The 22,178-nt window shown below is 47.7% G+C and overlaps 1 protein-coding gene across 2 annotated transcripts in view; it reads left to right on the forward strand.

Moving 5' to 3' along the window:
* Positions 1-22,178, forward strand: part of DNAH9 (dynein axonemal heavy chain 9) — a 190,343-nt gene that overhangs the window by 11,866 nt on the left and 156,299 nt on the right. The window contains exons 6-20 of one of the 2 annotated variants that reach the window (XM_031599209.2): positions 126-359; positions 2,323-2,490; positions 4,192-4,308; positions 4,498-4,648; positions 5,537-5,651; positions 7,536-7,604; positions 8,800-8,926; positions 10,946-11,201; positions 12,273-12,514; positions 14,346-14,481; positions 15,751-15,947; positions 16,028-16,452; positions 17,851-18,073; positions 19,873-20,039; positions 20,374-21,244. In XM_031599209.2, coding sequence (XP_031455069.2) covers positions 126-359; positions 2,323-2,490; positions 4,192-4,308; positions 4,498-4,648; positions 5,537-5,651; positions 7,536-7,604; positions 8,800-8,926; positions 10,946-11,201; positions 12,273-12,514; positions 14,346-14,481; positions 15,751-15,947; positions 16,028-16,452; positions 17,851-18,073; positions 19,873-20,039; positions 20,374-21,244 — 3,498 coding nt within the window. Of the gene's footprint in view, positions 1-125; positions 360-2,322; positions 2,491-4,067; positions 4,134-4,191; positions 4,309-4,497; positions 4,649-5,517; positions 5,652-7,535; positions 7,605-8,799; positions 8,927-10,945; positions 11,202-12,272; positions 12,515-14,345; positions 14,482-15,750; positions 15,948-16,027; positions 16,453-17,850; positions 18,074-19,872; positions 20,040-20,373; positions 21,245-22,178 lie in introns of those variants that run through there. The other variant, XM_090122076.1, reaches the window with a different exon arrangement.

Below are 22,178 nucleotides of genomic sequence, written 5' to 3' on the forward strand. Positions count from 1 at the left end.
AGGAAGTTTTCTAAATATAGTCCCCTCTCTCTTCCTCTCCTCCATCAATCCCTGGCAAAATTATTCTTTCAACCTGGAATATTCAGCGCAAGAAGTGACTCCTGGGTGTGATTTTGCTGTTCCAGGCCGTGGTACACCTATCTCCAGAAGACCTTCTAAAAGGAGAGATGGAAGAGAGCCTGGGCAAAGTGCAGATGGTGCTCAGCATCCTGAATGGATTCAAAGAGGCATTTGAGGACAGAAGGGAAGAACTTCACACCTATTATAAATCAGACAAAGAAGTGAAGGAGTGGGATTTCCATGCCACTATGGTGTTTGCAAGGCTGGACAGCTTTCTGAAGAGACTGGAAATGGTGGAGGTGAGAAAATTATTGCAAGCTTTAAGAAGAGCTTTAAAACCCTAAGTTCATTTGTTAGCACTTTCACTGGGTGCCTGGGGACGGGGTTACTCGCTGCTAGGTCTGCTGGGACTTTGTTTTACCTCATTCTGCCCTGTAAATGATTGAGCTACTCAGTTGTGCTTTTCTGTTCATATTGGTAGGTGTATTTGTTCTTCCAAAGAGTCCTCTTGGGGCCCTTACTCCTGTTGGGCCAAGGAAGTGGGAGTCATTGGGGGCTGTGGATCAAGCAGTGCCATCTCTGAGACCCCCTGTCCTGCTGCCCCTGTCAGAGACACCCTCAAGCTGTGTTCTGACAGGCTGGGAGAGGCTGCCTCTTCCCCTTGGTTCTGTGTGACCTGGGAAGAAGCTCATCATGTCATCACTTCATGTCCTGGTGGTCTGCCAAAGCAGGGTGCTGTGGCTCAGGGGTGTGCCCATTTGCCTATTCAAAGGCAGATTGGGGTTGTTTTTCTCCTCTTGTTCTCTGCAGTGGAACAGAAGGTTTTACTAGTCAAAGTAAGCTGTATATTTTTATGCATTATTTAATTAACTGTACTCAAAATCATTGTGACTGATGTCTGTTTTAAAACTCTTCATAATGATGGTTTCCAATAAGATTTGCTGTGCAGTAAACCAAATTATTCTGGCCAGTGTAGAGATGAATGTTAATAGGCATAGAGTAACTGCAGGTCATCATGAAGACAATATGAGTGACACAGTAATTATGCACTGTAACTCTGCAAAGGCTCTGGGGCACTGTTTGCTCATTGCTTGGTTACTTTGAAAATGGACTACAGGAGAAAGCCATTATGGAGGGTTTGAGCTGCACATGTACTGACATGATGGCAGAGCTTTGCAAGACTGTCCTACACCCCCAGGGACAGAGAAAGGTTGCACAGTGTGCAGTTAGGTGGAGGAGCTGGAAAGGGGTGAGGAGTGAGCTGTAAAATAAAAATTAAAAGCAAAGACACACCAGCCTGTTAATGAGGAAAGCTGCTGTCTCCCTCTCTCTTCTTTCCAAGCAACCCAGTAAGATAAAATGAGGGGCAGAATTTCATGAAGGGTACAGTTACTCTGGTGCACAGGCAGTGTGTGAGCATGTGCAGAGAGGACGGCTCTTCCCTGCTTCATCTCACAGTTTTGCTTTTCTTTTCTGCTGTAAAGCTACTGCCTGGCTGGGTGGCTCTGCTTGCACTCTTGTTGTCTCAGCAGTGCAGGACGGTTCTCAAAGCTGTGAATATTTAGCTGCCAGAGACCTGCAAGATGTAGTTCCCTTGTCTAAAAGCTGTTCATGATGAGCCTGGCCATGGCTGGAGCTGCAATCGCACAACATCTCCCCACCTCTGCTTGGAGGGAGGCACCAGAGCCTGACAATGCCTTGGCATAGATGAGAAGCTCTGGACCAGGGGCTGTCATCCATTCAACAGCCCACATGGGGTGAAGCTCCCTTGCTGCTTAAGGTTGTCTCTGGAGCTTGGGATCAGCCCACTCCTGGTCCTCTGAGGCAGAAGACCAACACCAGTGCTCACTCATGCCCACCAAGAGTCCTACTGAAAGGGAAGGACAGGGTGGGGTTGTGCTGCTGCCATACCTCCTGAAAGGTAGCACTGTGGGATCAGGCCTGCTCAGGAGTGAAGGGTGGGAAGGAAAGAGCTCACTGGCCATCTCAGCAGAGATAGGTCTCCTGTTTTGAATCTGCTCCCTAAATAACCTCAGGAGCACTTTCTCAGCAGGCACTGTGTTTACAGTGACAGCTTCAGCTCCCACTAGGCTGTGAGCAGCCAGTGGTGCCCATGATGATCTGGCTCCCTGCTTGTGCTGCTCAGTGTGTGCCTGGGGAGGTTCCTGCACATGGCAGCAAGTGCAGCTCCCTGTTGGGACAACTGTTCTCATTGTCTTCTGTCAGTGTTATAACCTGTGCGTGTCTCCTTTGACTTTGAAGGATCTCCTGTCAAATGCCTTGGATTTGATGAAGCTGGAAAAGATTGAGTTCAGTGGATTTAAAGGGAAGGCCCTGAGTCAGAAGGTCCTGGACATGCATGAGGAATTCCAGGAGGCATACAAGGTCTTTGCAGAGCGAACCTATGACTGCCTCGACCTGACCAACGTGGTGGGTGCGACACGTGTTTGTTTTCAGAGCAGTGATGAAGAACTGGCCCACATGCACTCCTACTGACTCCTTCCCACCTCTTCCTTCCTTTTGTTATGATCTTATCACTCACTGTGGGGGAAACGCTGTCACTGGGATGCTCTGGTCCTACAGACATTCGGGAGCTCCTGCAGGCCCGTACCTGGCATATCCTGCCACTTCAGGACCTTAGACCAGTGCAGCTGGGATGCCTGGATTTCTGTGCATTTTGCACAATGTTTTACTATAAGTGGCACTTGCTAGGGTGTATGAACTGTACCAACATCCACATTATTTTGTTTCCCAGCTCTCAGTTCCTAGATAGCCAGCTCAGGTAATTTCTGGGGATGCCTTTGCTTGTCTTGCTGCACAGATGATGTCTGGTGCTCTTGGCATTCAAGGATTCTATGTTTAAATAGTCATAGTGCTTTAATTAAAGGATCATTGCCATCCTCTGAGTCATGGCTCAGTGAGCATCCAAGTCCCAGGTGCTCACAGCAGCACAAGCAGGGCACAGCAAGTGAGCCACTGTACTTATGGTCTGCTTGGAAACTCGAACTCCTGGCTTTGACACCAAGCAGTGTGACCTGTGCAGGCTGTGAAGGAAGGGTGGGAATGGAATTTCTCAAAGGATCTGTGTCATGATCTCAGCAGGAGAAATCAGAGATCCTCTGCTTGTCCCATTTGCTAAATTGAGTTGTCAGGACATGGTTAGGCTGCTATGCGCATCCAGAGGAGTGAGTGCTAAAACAAGTGGCCACAGGATAACTCACTGCTGAGAAGCTCCAGTTCCACATTGCTTATGGGACAGCCCTTCATGGTGGTCATCCAGCTGGAAGGAAAAGGCAAAGTCCCTCCTTCTGCCTTGCTCTGAGTTGTGCTGGGATGATGGGCGAGTGGGCTGGTGGTGGGATGCAAGGCTGGTTTGTCCATCCTATGGGTGGTAGGGGCTGTATGGCACAATGAGGGCAGCTTGCACTTCATTTCCTGTAGTTCCCATGAGGTCTCTGCAGTGGGAAGCACAGCCCCAGTGCTGCCTGGGAAGGTCTTTCTTGAAAACTGCTTGCTCCACATCACTCCTTGTTCAGGATAGAGGACACAGAAAGAGTGGTGACAGTGGCTGACTTGGTTTTTGTGATTCCTTGGCCTCTTGAGTCACACTCATTCTTTCAGTGCTTGAGTTTTCCACCCTCTGTTGCTGTCTAGAGACTTTTTTTTTAGCTAAATTGTGACATCTGGTCTTGCTGAAGCTTATTGATGGCAGAAGTAAAGCTACTGCCTTGCACTTTGTTTTTCCAGTTAAGAGACACACAGCCTAATTTTTATGTGCTTTATCCAGATTAGAAAGGCCGAAGCCTTGCAGTTTGTCAAGTCCAGCCTTTGATTTTACTTGTAGGAAAAATAAAACAAGATTTTACTCTTCAGCTTCAAAGGCTTTATTACCTTTTATCAGGACAAGAGAAGCAGTGCCAGAAGACAGTGGAAGTTACAGAAATGAACTGCTGAGGTTTGAAAGACTTCTGGAGTTCACCCAGTCCAACCCCCTGCTCGAAGCAGAGTCAGCTAGAACAGGGTGGTCTCCAGTTCGGTTTAGTATCTCCAAGGGTGGAGACCCCATAACCTCTGTGAGTATTTTCAGTGCTGTTTCACAGCCTCATGGCTTGCTGTTTTGCCTTCCTACAGGATTTTGAGCAAGATGCCTTTGATTTCCAGCAGAAAGTAGAAGACATCGATCGGCGTCTGGGAACTGTTTTCATACAAGCCTTTGATGATGCCTCGGATTTGGAGCACACCTTCAAGGTTTGTTATGATAAGACTGGCAGCTCTGGGGTCTCAGGGCTTGAGGCTCACCCACAATCTGTTAAGCTGCAGAGCTGGCAGGGCGGTGTTTGCAGACAGCTTTGGAAGTATTTCTGCTCTTCCCATTAAGACACAGATTAGTGTGGTTGTTTTTCTTCCCTTTCTTTACCTGCTTATTCACCTCTGCAGCTGATGGAGATGTTTGGGAGCCTTTTGGAGCGGCCAATAATCGCTGCGGATGTTGCTGGCAAATACTCTGACCTTGTCCACATGTTCAGCAGTGCCTTGAGCGATGCTAGGCTGCTCTACTCCAGGCACATACGAGCAGAGCTGGAGCTTGGTGAGTAGAAATTGCTGAGTAAGGCTGATTTATTAGAGCTGGATGAATTTTGGGAGAGGGGAAAATAATTTGTATTTTCTGGGGAAACTGAAAACTGAAAACTTCTAAGCTGCAAAAATGCACAGCCACTGTATCTACTAGTGGAAATGGAAATGCCTGGGAAATACCTCGTTCTTAGTATTAAAGCAAATAATCTACCAGGGTGGGGGGAAGATTTTGTGTGTGTGTGGTATGTAGCTGGGAATGGAGATACTTGCTGAGATTTTCCCCTGTAAGGATGTGACAAGAGTTTTCTTCATCTAACACTGAGTGGGGCTTTGCTCCCGCTCATGTGCTCCTCAGTATGAATGCATGATGTTTCTCTTAATGCAAAGTATGAAAGTGGGGATTTGTACCAGAGGTTTAATCAGCCTTCTCCAGGTTTAGTATTTCCCACATGTGCTATAGCAGAGGTGAATGGGTACAATCCTGGCAGATAACTGGAACCAGACAGAGTTCAGAAGAGACAGCGCTGGTGGAATCTATGCAGGTTAACAAAAGGAGTTGCAGTGATTCATGGAAGGAAGGGTCCATCTTTTGCAGTGTGTTTGAAAGGGGTTGTTCTGTGGGTGTTACACAAGATGGTCAGAAGTAGTGGCTAAACAAAAGTCCCTAGATCAGTGTTTGTGGGGAGGAGGGCTTTCCTCCTGGGCAAAGTCTGCCTCTGTATCAGCTCCATTTCTAACATGAGCTGGGTTCTTGATTGATCAGAGCTATTCTGAGATGCTTGCGTTTAAGGGAGAGGGCTGGGAAATCAAAATGGTTTTATGCATACGAGTTGCTTTTCATGTATCTTTGAGGTTAGAAGGGCAGTGTTTAGTCAAATGCAGTTTCCGTGTTCCCCCCCAGGTTCCCCTGCTGTGCATAAGAACATGCCACCAGTAGCTGGAGCACTGCGCTGGGCTCAGGAGCTGCGAGCACGGATCCAGGCACAGTTTGGTCACTTCAGGCACATCACACGTCTGTGCGTGGCTGTTCCAGCTAAGTTGTTTCGTGACTATCTTGATATCTTTTCTCTAATCAATCTAATTTTCTTTCTGTATCGAACATCCTGCAATGCTTATACTTGAAATATTTCTTAGTCAGAGAGGAGTGAAGTGATAGCACTGGCTCTCTTCAGCTTGCCAACAGTTGGTTTTTAAGGAACTTGTTAGCTGAATTTGTTTGGAAATGGTTAATAGGCACAGTAGTGGTTAGTGGGCTTTTCAGCTGTGGTTCTAGGTTGCAATTGCACATTGGAACCTTTTCCCCTACAATCCTGCTCTGTGTGTGCTCCAGTACCTCCCTGGGAGCAGCCCAGGCTTAGACTGCAAGCCCCAGTTCTGATATCACCCAGTGGCGGGCAGAGAGATGCTGGGTCAGACTCAGCTAGGATGGGTTGGTGGAGGTGAGTTTCAGGTTGGTGAACACACGAGGACTTGTCCTGGGCACTGACAGAAAACAACTTGCTCAACACCAAACAAGGGAGAGATCTCACAAAACCAAGGAAAGAAACTATGCTGAGATATTTTTCACCCCAAAGTTTGTTCTTGTGGGTCTTTTGGAGAGAGGTGGTCTCACGCTTGCGCTGCCAGACCTAGTGGCACTATGTGTAGCTTCAGCATTCCTGAAACAATGCATAAAAGCCCCATAAGTAAAGCTGTGTTGGACCTAAGATAATTGAAGGTACCCTGGGAATTGTGTGTTGTAGCTCACCAGAACAGCTTTACTTGTGCTAGGGGCTATTCTGAGTAAATGAATCCAGGTTTTTAATGTGCTTGTCCAAAATATGCCATCTCCATCACTGTCTAATATTTGTGGTCTTCTCTCATCTTCATTACCATTATATGTCTTTAAGTGCAAGTCATTCTGCAGCAGTAAAGACATCTCTGAGGTGAGACAGGCTCTTGGACCATCCCCAGCACAGTGCCCAAGTTAGCACACACATCTTGTTTGAATCCAAATGGCGAAGTTTGTAATCCACGAAGAAGGACCCAGATCTGCATTTCACATTGATTTTCTTTCCTCTGTTTGGAGTGGTTAATAACATGCCTGCAGCAGTGGTGGTGTGATTCTGTTTCCTACAATGCAACTTGAAAGAAGGAAAGGATTAAAATAGAAGAAAGTTGGTTTTGCTGGGGCTTGCTCAATGCTTGTCCAGCAGTGTCCCTGTGCTTTCAGCTGAACTTGTAGTAGGTACCAGGTGTCCTTTCAGCTCTCTGTGAAAGTGCTAGGTTTTAAATGAATCTGTTTTTTATCAAAATACTCTCCAAAATCAACAACTGTTTTCAGGAAGCCTTGGACTTGGGATAAAATTCTTATCAGCATTACTTGGTTGGCTGCCTCCATGGGTGGCTGGAGTTCTGCCTCCTGCAGCGTGGGGTGCTTTTTCCCCACTCCCATGGTTCGAGGGGCACAAATCTGGCACTACAAATATCTGTGTCCAACAGGAGCCACATGCTGCTCCTTTCTGAGCCTCTTTGGTCTTAGAAAGTGCTGACTGGTAACAGACAGTTGCCATGCTCTGTGCAAGTGCAGTGTGCAAAACTGGGAGTGTTGGACATGTTAAAAAGGCCAGCCTTGCTCCAGGTGCACTGATACCTACTTCCCCTCTGATGTGTGGTTCCTGTTTTGCAGTTTGCCATACAAACACTTGAGAGGGATTGTCCAAGCCCTGCTCACTCTTTGTGCAGCAAAACAATTTTGTGTGAGGTGGTGGGGTGGAATGATCCCCAGTCATCTAGAATCTGTCCTACAAATCTGTCCCTACAAAACGGGAGGATGAGCTTATGAATTTAGGAAGGGGTAAATACAGACTGCAGCTTTGCAGAACTACATGTAATGCTAAGTTCATCTGTTTTGCTACCAGCTGCCTGGACTCTACTGGAGGAAGAACAGTGTTGGAGAGGTATGAAGAAATGCTCCAGTTGCTCGACAGGTGAGTGGTGGTGCAGGCATGCAGGCAAGGCTGTAATTGTACAAAATGATGTTCTCCTCCATGCTACCTATCAGTGTGCTTGCCAGTTTAAGGCCTAGGAATGTTCCTTCCTAAGCCAGAGAGGGTTTTCTGATGAGAGGAGGAATCCTTTTGCTGTATGCCACAGTCTTTCTGTGATGCCTTGCAATGGGAAGCTTTCCTGGGAGGAGCCTAGCAGAAGCTAGTACAGAAGCTGGTACAAGCTTCTACTGGGTGTAGAAGTTGCTATGGTTGACAATCTGGGTTAACCAGAAGTTGAGCTGCTTTTGTTCATTCCCACAGTGTATCTACACTGCCCGTAATTGTATTTTCCACAACTCAGAGTGGAATTTATTATCACGGAGTTGGTATCTTAAAGTTTGATGTTAAATCTGAACTGGTCCCTTGTGAAGTGACAGCCTCCACAGCCAGGATTCATCTCTGCAGGGCCTGCTCTTTCTTGGTCAGCAGTGCAGGTAGCCGAGACACAGGATCCCTGGGAAACACAGGGCAGGTGGAGACAGCCTTGGTCCTGATGATCAACCCCCCCAAAGAAACCACTGAGTAACTATGATGCATCCTTTCAGAAGGGAGCAGACCAATGGGCAGATCCTGGGTGACTTCAACAGAGATGTTTTCTGGATGACGTTTTCCAGAGCTCTCAGGTGACAGCATGATTCAGAAGAGACTTTGCTGTTTGGGTGGTTGTTCACATCCTTGTCGTGTGAGATAATAGGACCCTGCTTCGGTCTTCAGAGGTGTCACTGAGTTCTCCATGAGACTGATGGTTTCTCACTTCTCTGAGATAAGTGAGTGCAATGATATCCAGCCCCAGGGTTTGTATGGGTGTAGACACCTGTCCTGCTTAGAAACATTGGAAATGCCCAATTTCCACAGTTGCTTACCAGTTACTTCTAGCCAAACGCCTTAGAAATCTGTCTCCAAATCAGTATCCTCTGCTGAAAGTGGTACTTAAGTGCTGTTTGTCCTCCTGATTTGATACTGTTACTGGTTTTTTGGGTGTTTGTGTTCGGAATCAAACTAATTGTGGAAAAGCTGTGAAAGGTTTTTCTCATCCTTCATGTTCAACTCTCAGAAGTGTGCCTGGCTTCGTCTGCTTATACACCTGGTCTGCTGGCTAAATAGCCACGTGATGAATGTGGTTTTTTTCCTGCAGATATCAAGAAAAGCTGTACATAAACTGGTCCCAGACAGTCTCTGAAAAGTCACAGTACAACCTCACTCAACCGCTCATCCGGCGAGAACCAGAAACCAAACTGCTCACAGTCAATTTTGATCCCCAGGTAAAAACTTCTGCCAGCTACCTTTCCTGCCTGTCTGCAGGCATCTCTTCCTGCTGGGCTTTTTTTTTTTTCTCACTGGGCTCTAGTATAGGAAGGTGATTGGATAGATTTGGTATTAGATCTGTTCTGCTGACATCCATGGATCCCTTCTATGATGAGTAACATAAGTATGCCACTCTGTTTCCTCTGTCTCCAGAGAAAATAACAGGATTGAGGTTTAAGCAGAGCCAATTCTAGTGAAAATCAGTTATGGGAAGTAGCAGGGTACGCAGGTGCTTAAGTGGTGTCAGCATCTCCAGACTAGACTTGGTACTGGTGTGAGGAGTGCTGGAGCTTGAGCTCCAGAGTTTAGTTCATGTTATGTGCATATGAGCTCTGGGCTTCCCAAAAGGGTATAGTATAACCCAGGAAAGCTTTATTTTGTTACAATAGCGTTGTGGCTGTTAGATTCTTTTATTGAACTGCATGAGGCTTAGAACAGATCTAGGGTCTTTTTCCTGTACCCTAAGATTTCTTCTAAAGCCTGTCTTGAGCTTTAGGTGAACGGACCATTCACCTTGCCCAAGGTAGAATCTGGGATCCAAACCATCGGAGTGCATAGATGGACTCAGATTTTTCTGGGGCCTGGTGGAAGCCAGTAACTGGGAAATGTAAAAGTGCCGTTTAATGGGAGAAGCTAACTCTCAGGTTCCTGGGGCACATTGGCACCAAAATCTTCCCACTTTCCTGGCTATGCTGCAGTTTTAGTGTTTAGGTTTTAAGTGTTTAGATTTTACAGCTCATTCAAACTTGGCCCTCAGTCAAAGGATTTGTCTATCTCCTTGGAACCTCCTTTCTAAGTTGGGAGCCAAGTGGCTTCGGGATGTTTTTTACCCTTCACCTTGGGATTTGGAGCCTGTGATGTACTGAGCACGCCTTCTCTCATCTCTTGTGCCAGTCTTCAAGTACTGCTGCTCTTCTGTTCTTTGCTTCCCACAATGAGGACAGTCTGACGTCCCTGGATGCCAGTTAAGCTCCTTCATTCCCTCCAGAGTAGATGGGAGCACCTCACTTTGCCTCAAGGGATGTATTTGCAACCTTCCAGCATGGAAGAGTCTTTGAGAACTCACCCTTCTTGGAAGAAGGGGAAAGGAGGACTGTATTTTCAACTCTCTGTTGGGCACATCCCAGGCCCAGACAAAGAAGAAGGGAGGGAAACTTGTCTGTATCTCACTTGCCCTCTTGCTCCTTCAGCTCTTCCAACATGTGCAGTTCCTGGAGCACTTTACCATACTAGCTACTAAATGTAGTGAAGATTTTTAGTATTAAAAGTCATATATTATGCTGGAAGACCTTACTGTTCCCCTTGTTGCAGGCTTGCATTTATACTGGGTTTATAATTGAATAAAACTCATTAATCCAAACAGTCACTACTCAAACTGGGGCGGAGGGAGGTATCCAGAAGGCTTTGCTGGTAGGTGGGCACACTGAAATAGGAGGACTTGACTTGCTAGGTTTGGGCCATGGTGTTTGTTTTTTATGCCAGTCAACCTTACCTGGTGTAGGGATCCTGCTTTGGCAGGGGGGTTGGACTCGATGATCTCTGGAGGTCCCTTCCAACCCCTACGATTCTGTGATTCTGTGATTCTGTGATTCCTGTGAACCAACAGAACTGGAGTCTGGTCCATCTTTCCCTTAGATAACTGTTTGTTAAGCTCTCAGACAGGAATATTGCTGAAAAAGTATTGGTGAGGATTGCTAAAAGAACCAGAGTTCATCGTGGCTTTTAGGGGCTGCCTGAAGTTCACTTGCTTTTGGTGGTTACCACAGCTGCCTGTCTTTGATTGGAAAGAGAACTGGTGACAGAGATCAGTGGAAGACAGATAGAGTACAGACTAGGAAGTGTCCAGATCTTTTCAGAACATGCTGATTTCTCAACAAAATAGCAGGAAAACCCTAAAATGTTCAGACACTGGAGAGCGTATGCTGGGTAAATGGAGAGGATTGCTCTGTGTTCAGCTCTCTGCCTTGGTTTTCCAGTTGGTTTCAGTGCTGAGAGAGGTGAGCTACTTGTCTGGCAGCCAGATGGGAAGCATCCCACCAACAGCAGCAGAAATCTATTCTGCCAAGGAATCGTACCGACAGATGGTGGCCAATTTGGAGCTAATGGTGAACAGATACAACAAGATCCTGAAGACAGTCCTGGAGGTTGAATACCCTCTAATACAGGAGCAGCTGCGGGATATTGATTTCAAGCTGAAAGAGGCAGAGGAAACATTGAACTGGAAGATGGAGGGTGAGCTAGCTAAGCATTGGGTAATGTGAGCTTATACACTTGGGTCTTGTCAGATTCCCCCTTGTACCCAATGTCTGTCACCTGGTTCCCACCTGCACTTCTCAGCCTGCACCACAACAAGGGTTGGTGAGATGAAGGGCAGCCCCCAGCTTGCCTGCTGCTTTTCCTGTTCCCTTACTTTGCTGGCCTTGTAGATGGGATCCTGCTCCCGTTGGATTCAGACTGGAGAAGGCCAGACTTGGGTTTGTAAAAGCTGGCAAGGCTGAGGTTGAAGTCTCTTTTGCTGCCTGTGCTAACCACCCAGTGCTAGTCCAGGCAGCCCACGTGTAGCTGTGTGCCTGTGTACCTGGGGCACTGCTTTCTCCCAGTTTGCAGAGAGTGGGGACCTTTGGCCCGGCCATCTGGCGCTGGAGTGGGCTTGTCCCAGGGAGAGGCAGAGCCCCCTTGGTAGCTTTTCCTTAAGGATGAAGTACTGCAGCTGGAGTTGGGTTTTGCATGACTTTGGGAGATGATTTAACTAGTGTTCTTGCTTGATCAGTTTTAACTGCAAGGCAAAGCAGAGGAAAACAATTTGTTTCCTCTTGGTGAAAGCAAACTGCTCACTGGTGGGATATATATTTCTGTCATCAGGCTTGTGGTATGAACAGGAACAAATGTCCTCCCTCGAGTACATGCAAAGCAGAAGTGCTCATGCTGAAAAGCTCTATTCAGAGAGCTCCACTGCACAGTAAAGATGGAGAGATTTTCCTGCAGATGAGCCTGAAGTTTTCTGCATCTAAATGTAACCCTTGCTGGTGCCTGAGACCACGTTGTGGGTGCAAAGTCCCTGCTCCAGTCATGGTGGCAGGGTTGTTTAGCCTGCTAACTGTGCTATGGTTTGCTGGGGTGGGATGGAGCTCACAGTGGCTCAAGATAGGAAGCCGCTGTCAGTTGACATAGTAAGTCTTGCAAGTAGTGATGGGTGAGAAATATATGAGACCTTAAGAAAAAAAATGTCAGAGGCTAATCTTAAAGGTGTGTGAGAGGTTGGCCCAGCAGCTCTGAAAACACAGTCGTCTTATTTCTGGCCAGGTGTCTGGGACCGTATCTCCGTGGTGATGGATGGTGTCCATGACCTCGAGCAGAGGATACAGAAAGCCAAAAGCAACGTTGAGGAGATCCAGAGCTTTGTGCAGTCATGGGGGTCACCCATATTTGAGAGGAAAGATGGGAAAAAGGAATCACTGCTGAACCTGGAGGACTGCCAGGACCGGCTGGAGAAGCGTTACAGCCTGGTCCGAGAGTCAGGGCTGAGGATTCATTTGCTGGTGAAGGTGAGAGGGGTTGGATCCCCAGGGATGTGTTGTCACTGTAGTTTCTCTGTGTTTCTCCCCTCTATTGAAGTTATCCATAGCTGTTTCACCTTAAAATTAACTCTCTTAACGCCTTTGAAAGTTTTAGGCAGTGTTAATTGACAATACCACTGATGATTGAGTTGGTATGGCTGTGTGGTGGGGGTGATGCTGGCTGGACATTGCTGGAAGCACAGCTCAGGACAGGAATGAGGGCAGCCGTAGCTTATTGGAGGAGTCGTGGCTGTTGTGGAGCCACTAGAGGGGAGTCGTGTATCAGGCTTCAGGGTCCTGGATAGATCTCCCTTCAAAATATTTACCTGAAAATACAAAGGCAGCTGGCTGCAGCTGACCTTTCTGTTTCAGAATTGTTGTCCCCTGAGGAAGCAGGAGGTGATGCTCATAGTCCAGGGAGAAGCTAAGTGACAGGAAAAAAGCTGCTGTCCAATACTTTGGAGTTTTCCACTGACATTGTCATTGCTGAGAGTTTTCTTTGCAGTGCAGGAGAAAACCCAAAGTTCTGCTTCTCACCTTCTGGAGTGATGTGCTTTGTGTGGTGGGCACAGCACCTTGGCCTGGAGAGCAATGGGTTTTAGACCCAAACCACTCTTGAGGGTCTCCACCTGGCCTTGGGCTCTGGAGAGAGCTGACTGACCTGCTTGGGACACCAAGCTCTTGCTGCTCACCTTGCCTTGCTATCTGCAGGCAGTCCTGGATCTCTCACCCATTTCTCTGCACACTAAACCAGGATGAGGATTTTGTTCTGCTGCTGTAACAAGCTCAGCCCCCTCCAGCTACCACCCAAGAGATGAGGGCACCTCCTGTGGTAGCCAAGGAGGACATGGCCTTGTGGTCATAGCAGGAGGGTTCACTAAAACATCAGCAACAAGGGAACTTTGTTCAGCATGGTAAAGTCAGAGATGCTTTCAGTCAGCTGTTAGTACTGAGCTCATTCATATGAGAATCTCTTTCTTCTAGTGTCAGCTCTCTGCTGCTGACAGTTTGTTTGCAAGGGGCCAGAGCCCTACTTTGCCCTGTTAGGAGCTCAAGCACTTAGCTGCAATGCGTTAAACTGGGAAGCAGCAACTTTGGGTTGGCTACTAACCCAACTGGCAGTGTATGTTCTCCCATGCACTCTCATGTGAAATACATCTGAGGCATCCCCTAAGCATGCCTGATGGCTCCATGGCGATGGACAGAGTAGGCTGGTTTCTGCTCTCTGCAGGCTGGACCTTGTTGTTGAGGCTGTGACTCTTGAGAGCCTCCTTGGGAGAAAGAGCACTCAGAGGACATTCCAGGGCTGGGGACCCAGTCCCAGTGGAGCCTGAAAGGCTGCTGAGAGGAGCAGGGAGTGGGCACACAGCCTGGCTTTGTGGGGGTGCAAGGAGGAAACCCAGGAAGGATGAGTCCTTGCTGTGGTTCAGTAAACCCTGAATTTCATGGCTGGGAGCTGACCTGGAGGAAGGGAGCATAGCAAGATGAGGAGGGAGGCTGTTAGCAAACCCTTTGTTTTGTCATCCCAACCATTCTCTAGTTTTGTTGTTTAAAAACCTTTTCTTGAATCTGAAAGCTCTTTGATCTTTTTGAGATGTCCATTTGTAGGACAAATTTTAAGCTGTTTCAGGTGACAGAGCAGTTTCTGACAGAAGTAGTCACCTGTCTACTTGGGTGTTTAGTAACAACTATCTGGTTTCCAGGCCCTCCACAAAACTTCTATCCATGTGTTTACTGTCACGTATCCTTAGCTGTGAGCAGCTCTCTTGCAGGACAGGCTCAGCCCTGCTGAATTTAAAGGTGTCTTTTTTTCTTCCAGGAAAATCAGAACCTCTTAACTGCAGACCCAGCATCTGATGTCTGGAAGGCCTACGTGGATTATGTAGATGAGATAATCCTGGATGGATTCTTTACTGCCATTGAGTGCTTGCTCAAGTACCTCCTGGAAAACACAGGTAACAGTTGATTCCTTTCTTCTGGCCACAGTGTCTGCTTCAGTCTCACGTAAGGGAAGTTTCCTGCTCTTCCTTGCATAGAGCCATGCAGTGGAGTCGGTGGGCTGTGCCCGGGGGATGGGGTAGATGACTTTTCTCTCTCTCTCTGATGGGGATTGCAGCATTTGAATCCCTTGCGTGCAGCAGAGATGAGATGCACAGGATGGGGCTGAAGGAAGAAGCATTTCAGGAGGTGTCCTTTGCTGTTTGCTGTTCTGTACTTTCCCTTGTGCCTAGAAGTTGCTCTTTTCCTGCCTTTCTGCTGTGCCTCTTGTGCTGTCTACAGCAACTCCAGGTTGGGTGGTTGCCTCCATCTACTGGTCACTGGAGCAGTGCATTGCACAGGAAAGGGATGGAGAGGACAGTGCACCATTCGTAGGGACTGGACAGATTAAATTGAGGAGTCATCCCAAGTCTGTACTACAGCTCAGATATCGATCCTCTCCTGCTCTTACATTTACAAAGCATCAAGGTTATGCCATCTTTGACTTGTGGGCAATCTCAAAAGCAGATTCTGTTGCTGAAAGGCAAGGAAGAAACTCTCAATCCTCAGGCATCAGGCCAGCTAGGAGATGAGATGGTTCAGGGGTCACTTCCATCAGACCTCCTCCCTAAGAACACTGTGGAGGTGCAGTCAACTCTGCTGCAAAAATCTTGTGTTTACCTAAAGCACGTTTCCAAAAATGCTTCCCCTTGGATGTGAGGGACGCTGAGTTGGGAATAGAAATCTAAATGGTCTTGTTAAAAACGCACACGTAACTTCACATTTGAATTTGGCTTCCATTTCCAGTTGCTGTCATCTTTTTTTTTTTTTTTAATGCCTTTCTCCAATAAACCAAAGTGCCTCTTGGTTCCTGATGTTTTTCTCCTCTGCAAGTACTTGTGCCTTGTAATTGTTCAGCTCTCAGACTCCCTTTTGATTAGCTAAAGAGCCTGGTCTCTAGAAGGCTTCATTCCACAACATTTTTTTTCAACCCTTAAATCATTCTTGCCTCATCTGTTCTCCAGTCTGATCTGTGGCTACCGGAAGATTAGCTGGCTTGCTTGCTTTTTCTCTGTGCTGTTTGCAGGCACAAGGTCACAGGACCCTTGGAGTGGGTGTCTATGGTCACATCTGCCAGTGTCCTTCCAGGGCACAACACGTGTGTTCTGTGGTGGATGTTAGTGGCGACTCAAGGTCATTTCTCTCAACCTGAGGAAGTTGCTGATGTCTCTGTTCTTCCTTACCAGATCCCAAGGCAGGGCTTGCCCCCCTGTTTGAAGTGCAGCTGGATTTAGTGATCCCAGATTTGGTTTTTCGTCCCTCCTTGGACCCCGGCACAAATGATGGCTTCTATGACATGATGGAAAGCCTTCTCAATGACATCTACAGGATCTCCTCGCTGGTGCCCAGGCTGGCCAGACACAGCGGCTTCCCCCACTACCAGGTCTGGTGGCTGAGCTCTGCCCGGTGCCCTGCGGCAGCACGGAGGCCCCTCTGTCACTGTGCTCTGCTTCCCTCCCCTAGGCTGACATGGAGGACATGGCTGACCTGGCCGACATGCGCCACGACCTGATGGGCCGCGTGCAGGCTGTGATGGCAGCCTGCTGTGAGCACCGCAGCAGCTTCGATCGCTACTCTTACCTCTATGGGGATGATAGAAAGGAATTCTTCCGCCAGTTCCTACTTTATGGGCACATCCTCACCGCTGCAGAAATCGAGGCTCATGCAGAGGATGGGGTCCCTGAGACACCCCCTACCCTCGAGCAGTTCAGGGAGCAGATTGACTCCTATGAGAAGATTTATGAGGAGGTGAATCGCATCGAGCCCATCAGCGTCTTCCACAGCTGGATGAAAGTCGATGCGCGGCCTTTCAAGGCATCCTTGCTGAATGTAGCTAAAAGGTGGAGTTTGTTGTTCAAGCAGCATCTCATTGACCACGTCACACACAGGTGAGAGCTGTTCCCACCTCCTCTCTCCAGCACCTGCACTGACGAAAATGAGTTTTCTCTTGCCTTGACTGGACATTCAGCACTTAACAAGTACAAGAGCAGGAGTAGGAGGGCCCCTGCTGTGTGTCAACTCTACCACATGCCCTGCAGCTTCCATCCCATGGTCTCTGCTGGGAGCAGATACTGCTGAGTGGGTAAAATGGAAATAGCTCTGTGGACTTGGTACTCTTGATGTCCTACATGCAGATCCTCCCAGGACCTGCTGTATGGTTTTAGGTGGGATGTCTGTTTGTCCATTTGTCCTGATCCAACTGTTCTGGCAGTCATGAGGAGGTAGCTTCAAGGTCACAAAAGGGGGGAGTTCTCCAAACAAGTTTTGAGGTCATGTTCTCCTTGCTCTGAGTAGCTGCTTGGTTACCAGCTTTGTGCAGGGTGATGCATCAGGTAATTTATTTCAGCAGTTGCAACTGAAGGCTATTGTAGCTCTTGGATACAAGACCATTGCACGTGGTGGATGGTATGACCTCATTGTGGTAGTTTCACCCTGATGAGCAGCTCAGCTTCACCACACTGCTCTCTTACTCCCCTCTCTCGAATGAACAGGGAGAGAAAATATGATAGGAAAGGCTCAAGGGTTGAGGCAAGAACAGGGAGAGTGCTCCAAACTACCATCATGAGCATGATTGCACAGGGAGATCTACTCCATGTGGTGCTCATGGGCTGCAGGGGGACAGCCAGCTGCTTCGTGGGCCTGTCCTGTGCTGCAAGTTTCTTTTGCTCCATGCCTGGAGCAACTCCTGCCCTCCTTCTGCACTGACCCTGGGGGCTACTGGATTCTCTCTGTGCATTTTAGCACTTCTATCTCTGCTGCTGTGTAGCAGTTTTCCCTTTTCTTCATTCTGCTCTCCCAGAGCACAACCAGCATTGCTTACTGCTCAGCATGGGTCCCTTTTGGAGCAGCTGGAGCTGGCTCTGTCTGACATGGAGCAGTCCCATTGCAGTCCCCTTTCTACCAAACCCTTGCCACATAAACCTAATACGTGTTCTTTTCAGGACTGTGACTTTGATAATTTCTATGCCAAGAGCTTTTTATATAGTTTTACAACCAGGCAGTTAGGAGCTCTTGCTTGAGAGTCCTTGACTCAGCAGTTTAGTCTTCATTAGGTGAAGAATTTAAGAACACATATTGGCCCAGTGACATCCACAGAATATAAGCAGGTGCTTAACACTGTTTTGAGAACAGAAGCATGGCGGTGCTGGAAAAGACCAAAGATGCAGGAGCTCATCATGCCTCTGCTGACTGTGCCCATTAGCAGGCAAGAATAAGAACGAGGTAAAGCTAGTAAAGAAGCTTCCCCCACGTTCTCTTCATTGTGTGTTTATCTTTACACTGTATAGCTTGACTGACCTTGAAGAGTTCATAAAAGTTGCTGATGAAGGACTGAGCAAAAAAGTTGAAAAAGGAGATTATAATGGCTTGGTGGAGATTATGGGTCATCTCATGGCCATTAAAGAAAGGCAGAGTGTCACTGATGCCATGTTTGAGCCCCTGAAGCAAACCGTGGAGCTGCTGAAGGCGTATGAGCAACAGCTGCCTGAGGAAGTCCATAAGCAACTAGAGGTGAGTGAGAACTCATAAACAGGAGTTGTCAAAGAGAATGTGACCTTAATAGCATTGCAATAATATTTCAGACCCCACTCCCAGTCATTAGAGGGCCTTACTGGATAGTGTTTTGCTATTGTGGGATGTGCCTGGATAACTCTAAATTTTGGAGTTCTATTGAGATTTTCTTTTAAGGCAGAGATTAAGCCTTTTGTTATGTATGAAAAACATAGAATTGCCTGCTCCAACTCCCAGCGATTACTTTTGAAAAAATTAATGCATTTTCAAATGCATCTGTTAATTAGATTGAATTATAATTGTTTTTAAATAAGCCAGTTCTTGGCAACTGTGGAGATGGGGAAGATAATGTTGGCAGAGGATTTGCTTTCTCAAAGGACTTCAGTCCTCCTCTGGGTCTGTAAAACCAGATCTCCCTGACTCAGAGGATATCACTGGGAACAGGTTCTGAAAGTGTTCTGAACCTTTACTGACTCTGATTGAATTGGTTTTCTTTTGGGAATTCCTTTTGCTTCGGTGAAGGGGACCATGAGATGAAGGTCAGAGAACATTGTGAGGTACCCAGCCAGCCCTGGGGGTAGGAGGGAATTCTTCTGTGGGTGCCCCATCCATCCAAGGCCATGGAGGGGCCCTGGGCAGCCTGAGCTGGTGGGGGCAACCAACCCATGGCAGGAATGGGGCTGGGGGGCTGTAAGGTCACTTCCAACACAACCATGCTGTGATTCTATGATCCGATCTTTTTACAGTGGAGAAGTGCATGGCTATGGGCCAATGGATACCCTGTGGTCACTGAGTGCTGTGTGCAGAACCCAGGGCTGAAAGTGGGATTTTTTTTTGAGATTTCCTGTCTTACGCACCTGTGTAGCAAAGACTCCCGTTCACTGATGCAGGCTCAGGTGGCAGCTGAGTGGGGTTTGGCAGTTCTCTGGTTTCCTGCTTTTTCCTTCAGATGCAGGAGAGAACAAACTAATTGTATTCTTTCTGGCAACACGGAGTTGAATGGTTGAGTCACTGCCATATAGGGTGGGAAAACCAGGAATGAAGTGCTCTCAGTGCCTCTCTCTCTATGGCTGAGCTGGGCTGGAGCTGGTGACAAGGACAAGGAAGCAGCTCCGTGTGTGCACTGACAAAGCAGAGCACTGGGATTCAGGGACAGCAGAGCCCTCGGCCAGTATTGGTGTCTGGGCTGAGAACGGGCCCAAAAAGCCTAATGAGAAGAAATACATCCCCTTCAGAGGGAAATCCCAGGTACAGCTGGGGGGGGTTGTCAGCAGCACTGTGTGCCTACAGCTTGGCTGCAGACCTGAGAAAGGAACCAGACTTATTTAGCACCAATTTTATATACACAGGCTGGAGGGATTTGCCCCAGAGTCCTGCTTCTCAATTAGCTCTAAAAATCCATCTGATCTGATGAGCTGGCACAGACAGCCCATCCTCCTGCCTTCGGCTGCTCACAGCAGTCTCTGGGTCCTGCTGGGCTCAGTTTAGCAGCAGTGTTCTTTCTCAAGTATTGAGCCATCGTGGGAGTCCAGAATTTCACATGGGGCCCTTTTTTAAATTATTGAAAATACTTTTGTGATGAGAGCGGCTGGTTGTAAGGTGTCAGTCCTCAGTATTCTTCAAAACTCTGAACACCTAGTTAAGTTTTATCCCAAACTGTGTGTTTTATATCACGGGAATACTTCCGTACAACTTACGACGCAGATTCAATGGCTGTTTGGGTTTATCAACACACAGATCAGATATGCCATCTATCAGATTTCTAATACACCCTACCAGTGTTTAAATTTTGCTTGCAGGAGCTGCCAGAAAAGTGGAACAATATAAAGAAGCAGGCGATAGCTGTGAAGCAGCATGTGGCTCCTCTGCAGGCAAACGAAATGGCAGCTCTGCGCAGGAGCTGTGCGGCCTTTGATGCTGAGCAGCACAGATTTAGGGAGAGGTTTCGGAAAGAAGCGCCATTCAGGTAAAGGCAAACTGCAGCATCACATGAGCCCTAAGGAATAGAGCTTGATGAGGTCATCTCTGAGTGTCTGTAGCCTTTGCATACATTTCCTACCTGCTCACAATGTTGTATCTCCAACACCTGGGGTGTTGTGGTGTTGGGAGCACTGTCCAGAGCTAGCAAGACATTGAGCCTGGGTGCTGAGTGCATGGTACTGCTTGAAAGTGGTGTCAGCACTGCCATGTGGAAGCACCATCAGTGCCTACTACAAATGTTTAATTTCTGCTTTGTCTCTTGGAGGTACCATTTGTTCTATGTTTTCTTCAGAAGTTGTTACAGTAATATTTCTTTCTAGGTTTGATGCTGAAAAGCCTTATCGGCTGCTGGATGCAAAGAACATTGAGATTAAACAAATGGAGTCAGCCATGACCTCGATTTATGAATCAGCTGCTCTGTTTGAAGTCATGGTGCCAGATTACAAACAACTGAAGCAGTGCAGAAAGGAGATGTGTCTTCTCAAAGAGCTCTGGGATATGATCTCGGTTGTGAACAGCAGCCTTGAGGACTGGCAGACCACCAAATGGGTGGATATTAATGTGGAAAACATGGATCTCGAGTGCAAAAAGTTTGCGAGAGACATTCGAAATTTGGATAAAGAAATGAGGGCATGGGGTGCTTTCACAGGGCTGGACAGCAGAGTGAAGAACATGCTGACGGCCCTGAAAGCTGTAGCAGAACTTCAAAATCCTGCTATTAGAGAAAGACATTGGGGTCAACTGATGCAGGTGACGGGTGTGAAGTTTGTGATGGACTCTGACACCACGCTGGCTGATCTTCTGAAACTGTGCCTGCATAACTATGAGGATGAGGTTCGTGGAATTGTGGACAAAGCAGTGAGAGAAATGAGCATGGAGAAGGTCCTGAAGGAATTAAAACTGACCTGGAGCAGCATGGAGTTTCAGTACGAGCCTCACCCACGGACAAACATCCCATTGCTGAAGTTGGACGAAGAACTCATTGAAATTCTGGAAGACAACCAGGTGCAGCTGCAGAACTTAATGACATCCAAATGCATTGCTTTTTTCTTGGAGGAAGTATCTGCGTGGCAGAGGAAACTGTCCACTGTGGACTCTGTCATTTCCCTCTGGTTTGAAGTGCAGCGTACGTGGTGTCACCTGGAGAGCATATTCATAGGCTCAGAAGATATACGGATGCAGCTTCCAGACGTAAGAAAGCCCAAGTCCCTTTTTTTTTTTTTTCTGTTGGGAAAAGGTTGAAGAAGATCCTCTGTGATCTGAAATGGGGTTGTCTATAATGCCATGTTCCCCAAAGTGGGACTTTTCTCCAGCTGCCTTTCTTTTGGCAGAGACTCTGGTAGTGATGCAGTAGTTTCCCTAGCCCTGCCCGGGGATGGTTTTGAATTGTAGGTTGTGCCTGAGCTGAAAAGCTAATTTTCACTGTAATGGAGCAAATACAGAGACTGGAAATACTAGGGACTGAGTGCAAGGGTGGTAGTCCCGTTTGGTGCTGCAGGTGGGTTCCCTGCTTATTTGGAGGATAGGGGACCAAGGTAATAATGGAAATGCTGCAAGACCTCCAAACAGACCTGGGCTAAGCAGCTCTGGCAGCATCTGCTTCCATGCCTTCAGTGCTGTTGCAGGGTGAGAGCAGTTGTTCACTTGCTTCAGCAGCTGGAGCACACTTGTCATTGGTGACCTCCTTGGGGTGCCTGTAGAAGCCCACCTTCCAGCCTCGCACCAGCTTCTATTCGTTACTTAGAAAATGTTCCAGTCTGGTTCTTGGCCCTGCTGGACCGCTTGCATCCATGCTGAGGGATCTCCCTTTGCATGGGCTGGAGTTGGCAATGTCCCCACTGTCCCCATCCACACATGGTGAAGCCAGGGTCTGTCACCTCAGGTGGGTGTGCACAGCCCAGTGTTGTCCTGGTGATGCACCACATTGGTGCTGTCCCCTTGTCCTACTCTGTATGGACTGTTACTCCCACAGCTTTTCTTACTGGGCAGTATAGACAGGTCCTAACAACCAGAGCCATGGAGGCTGTACCATGTGTCAGCATGCTGTTAATATCTGGCAGCTCTTTGATGGCGCATGTGAAATTGCTTCATGCTGTGATCTGCATCCTGCTGGGCAGCTGTCTGC

The sequence above is a fragment of the Phasianus colchicus genome, chromosome 20, assembly GCF_987193195.1.
Source record: "Phasianus colchicus chromosome 20, bPhaCol1.hap1.1, whole genome shotgun sequence".
NCBI classification, from domain to species: Eukaryota; Metazoa; Chordata; class Aves; order Galliformes; family Phasianidae; genus Phasianus; species Phasianus colchicus.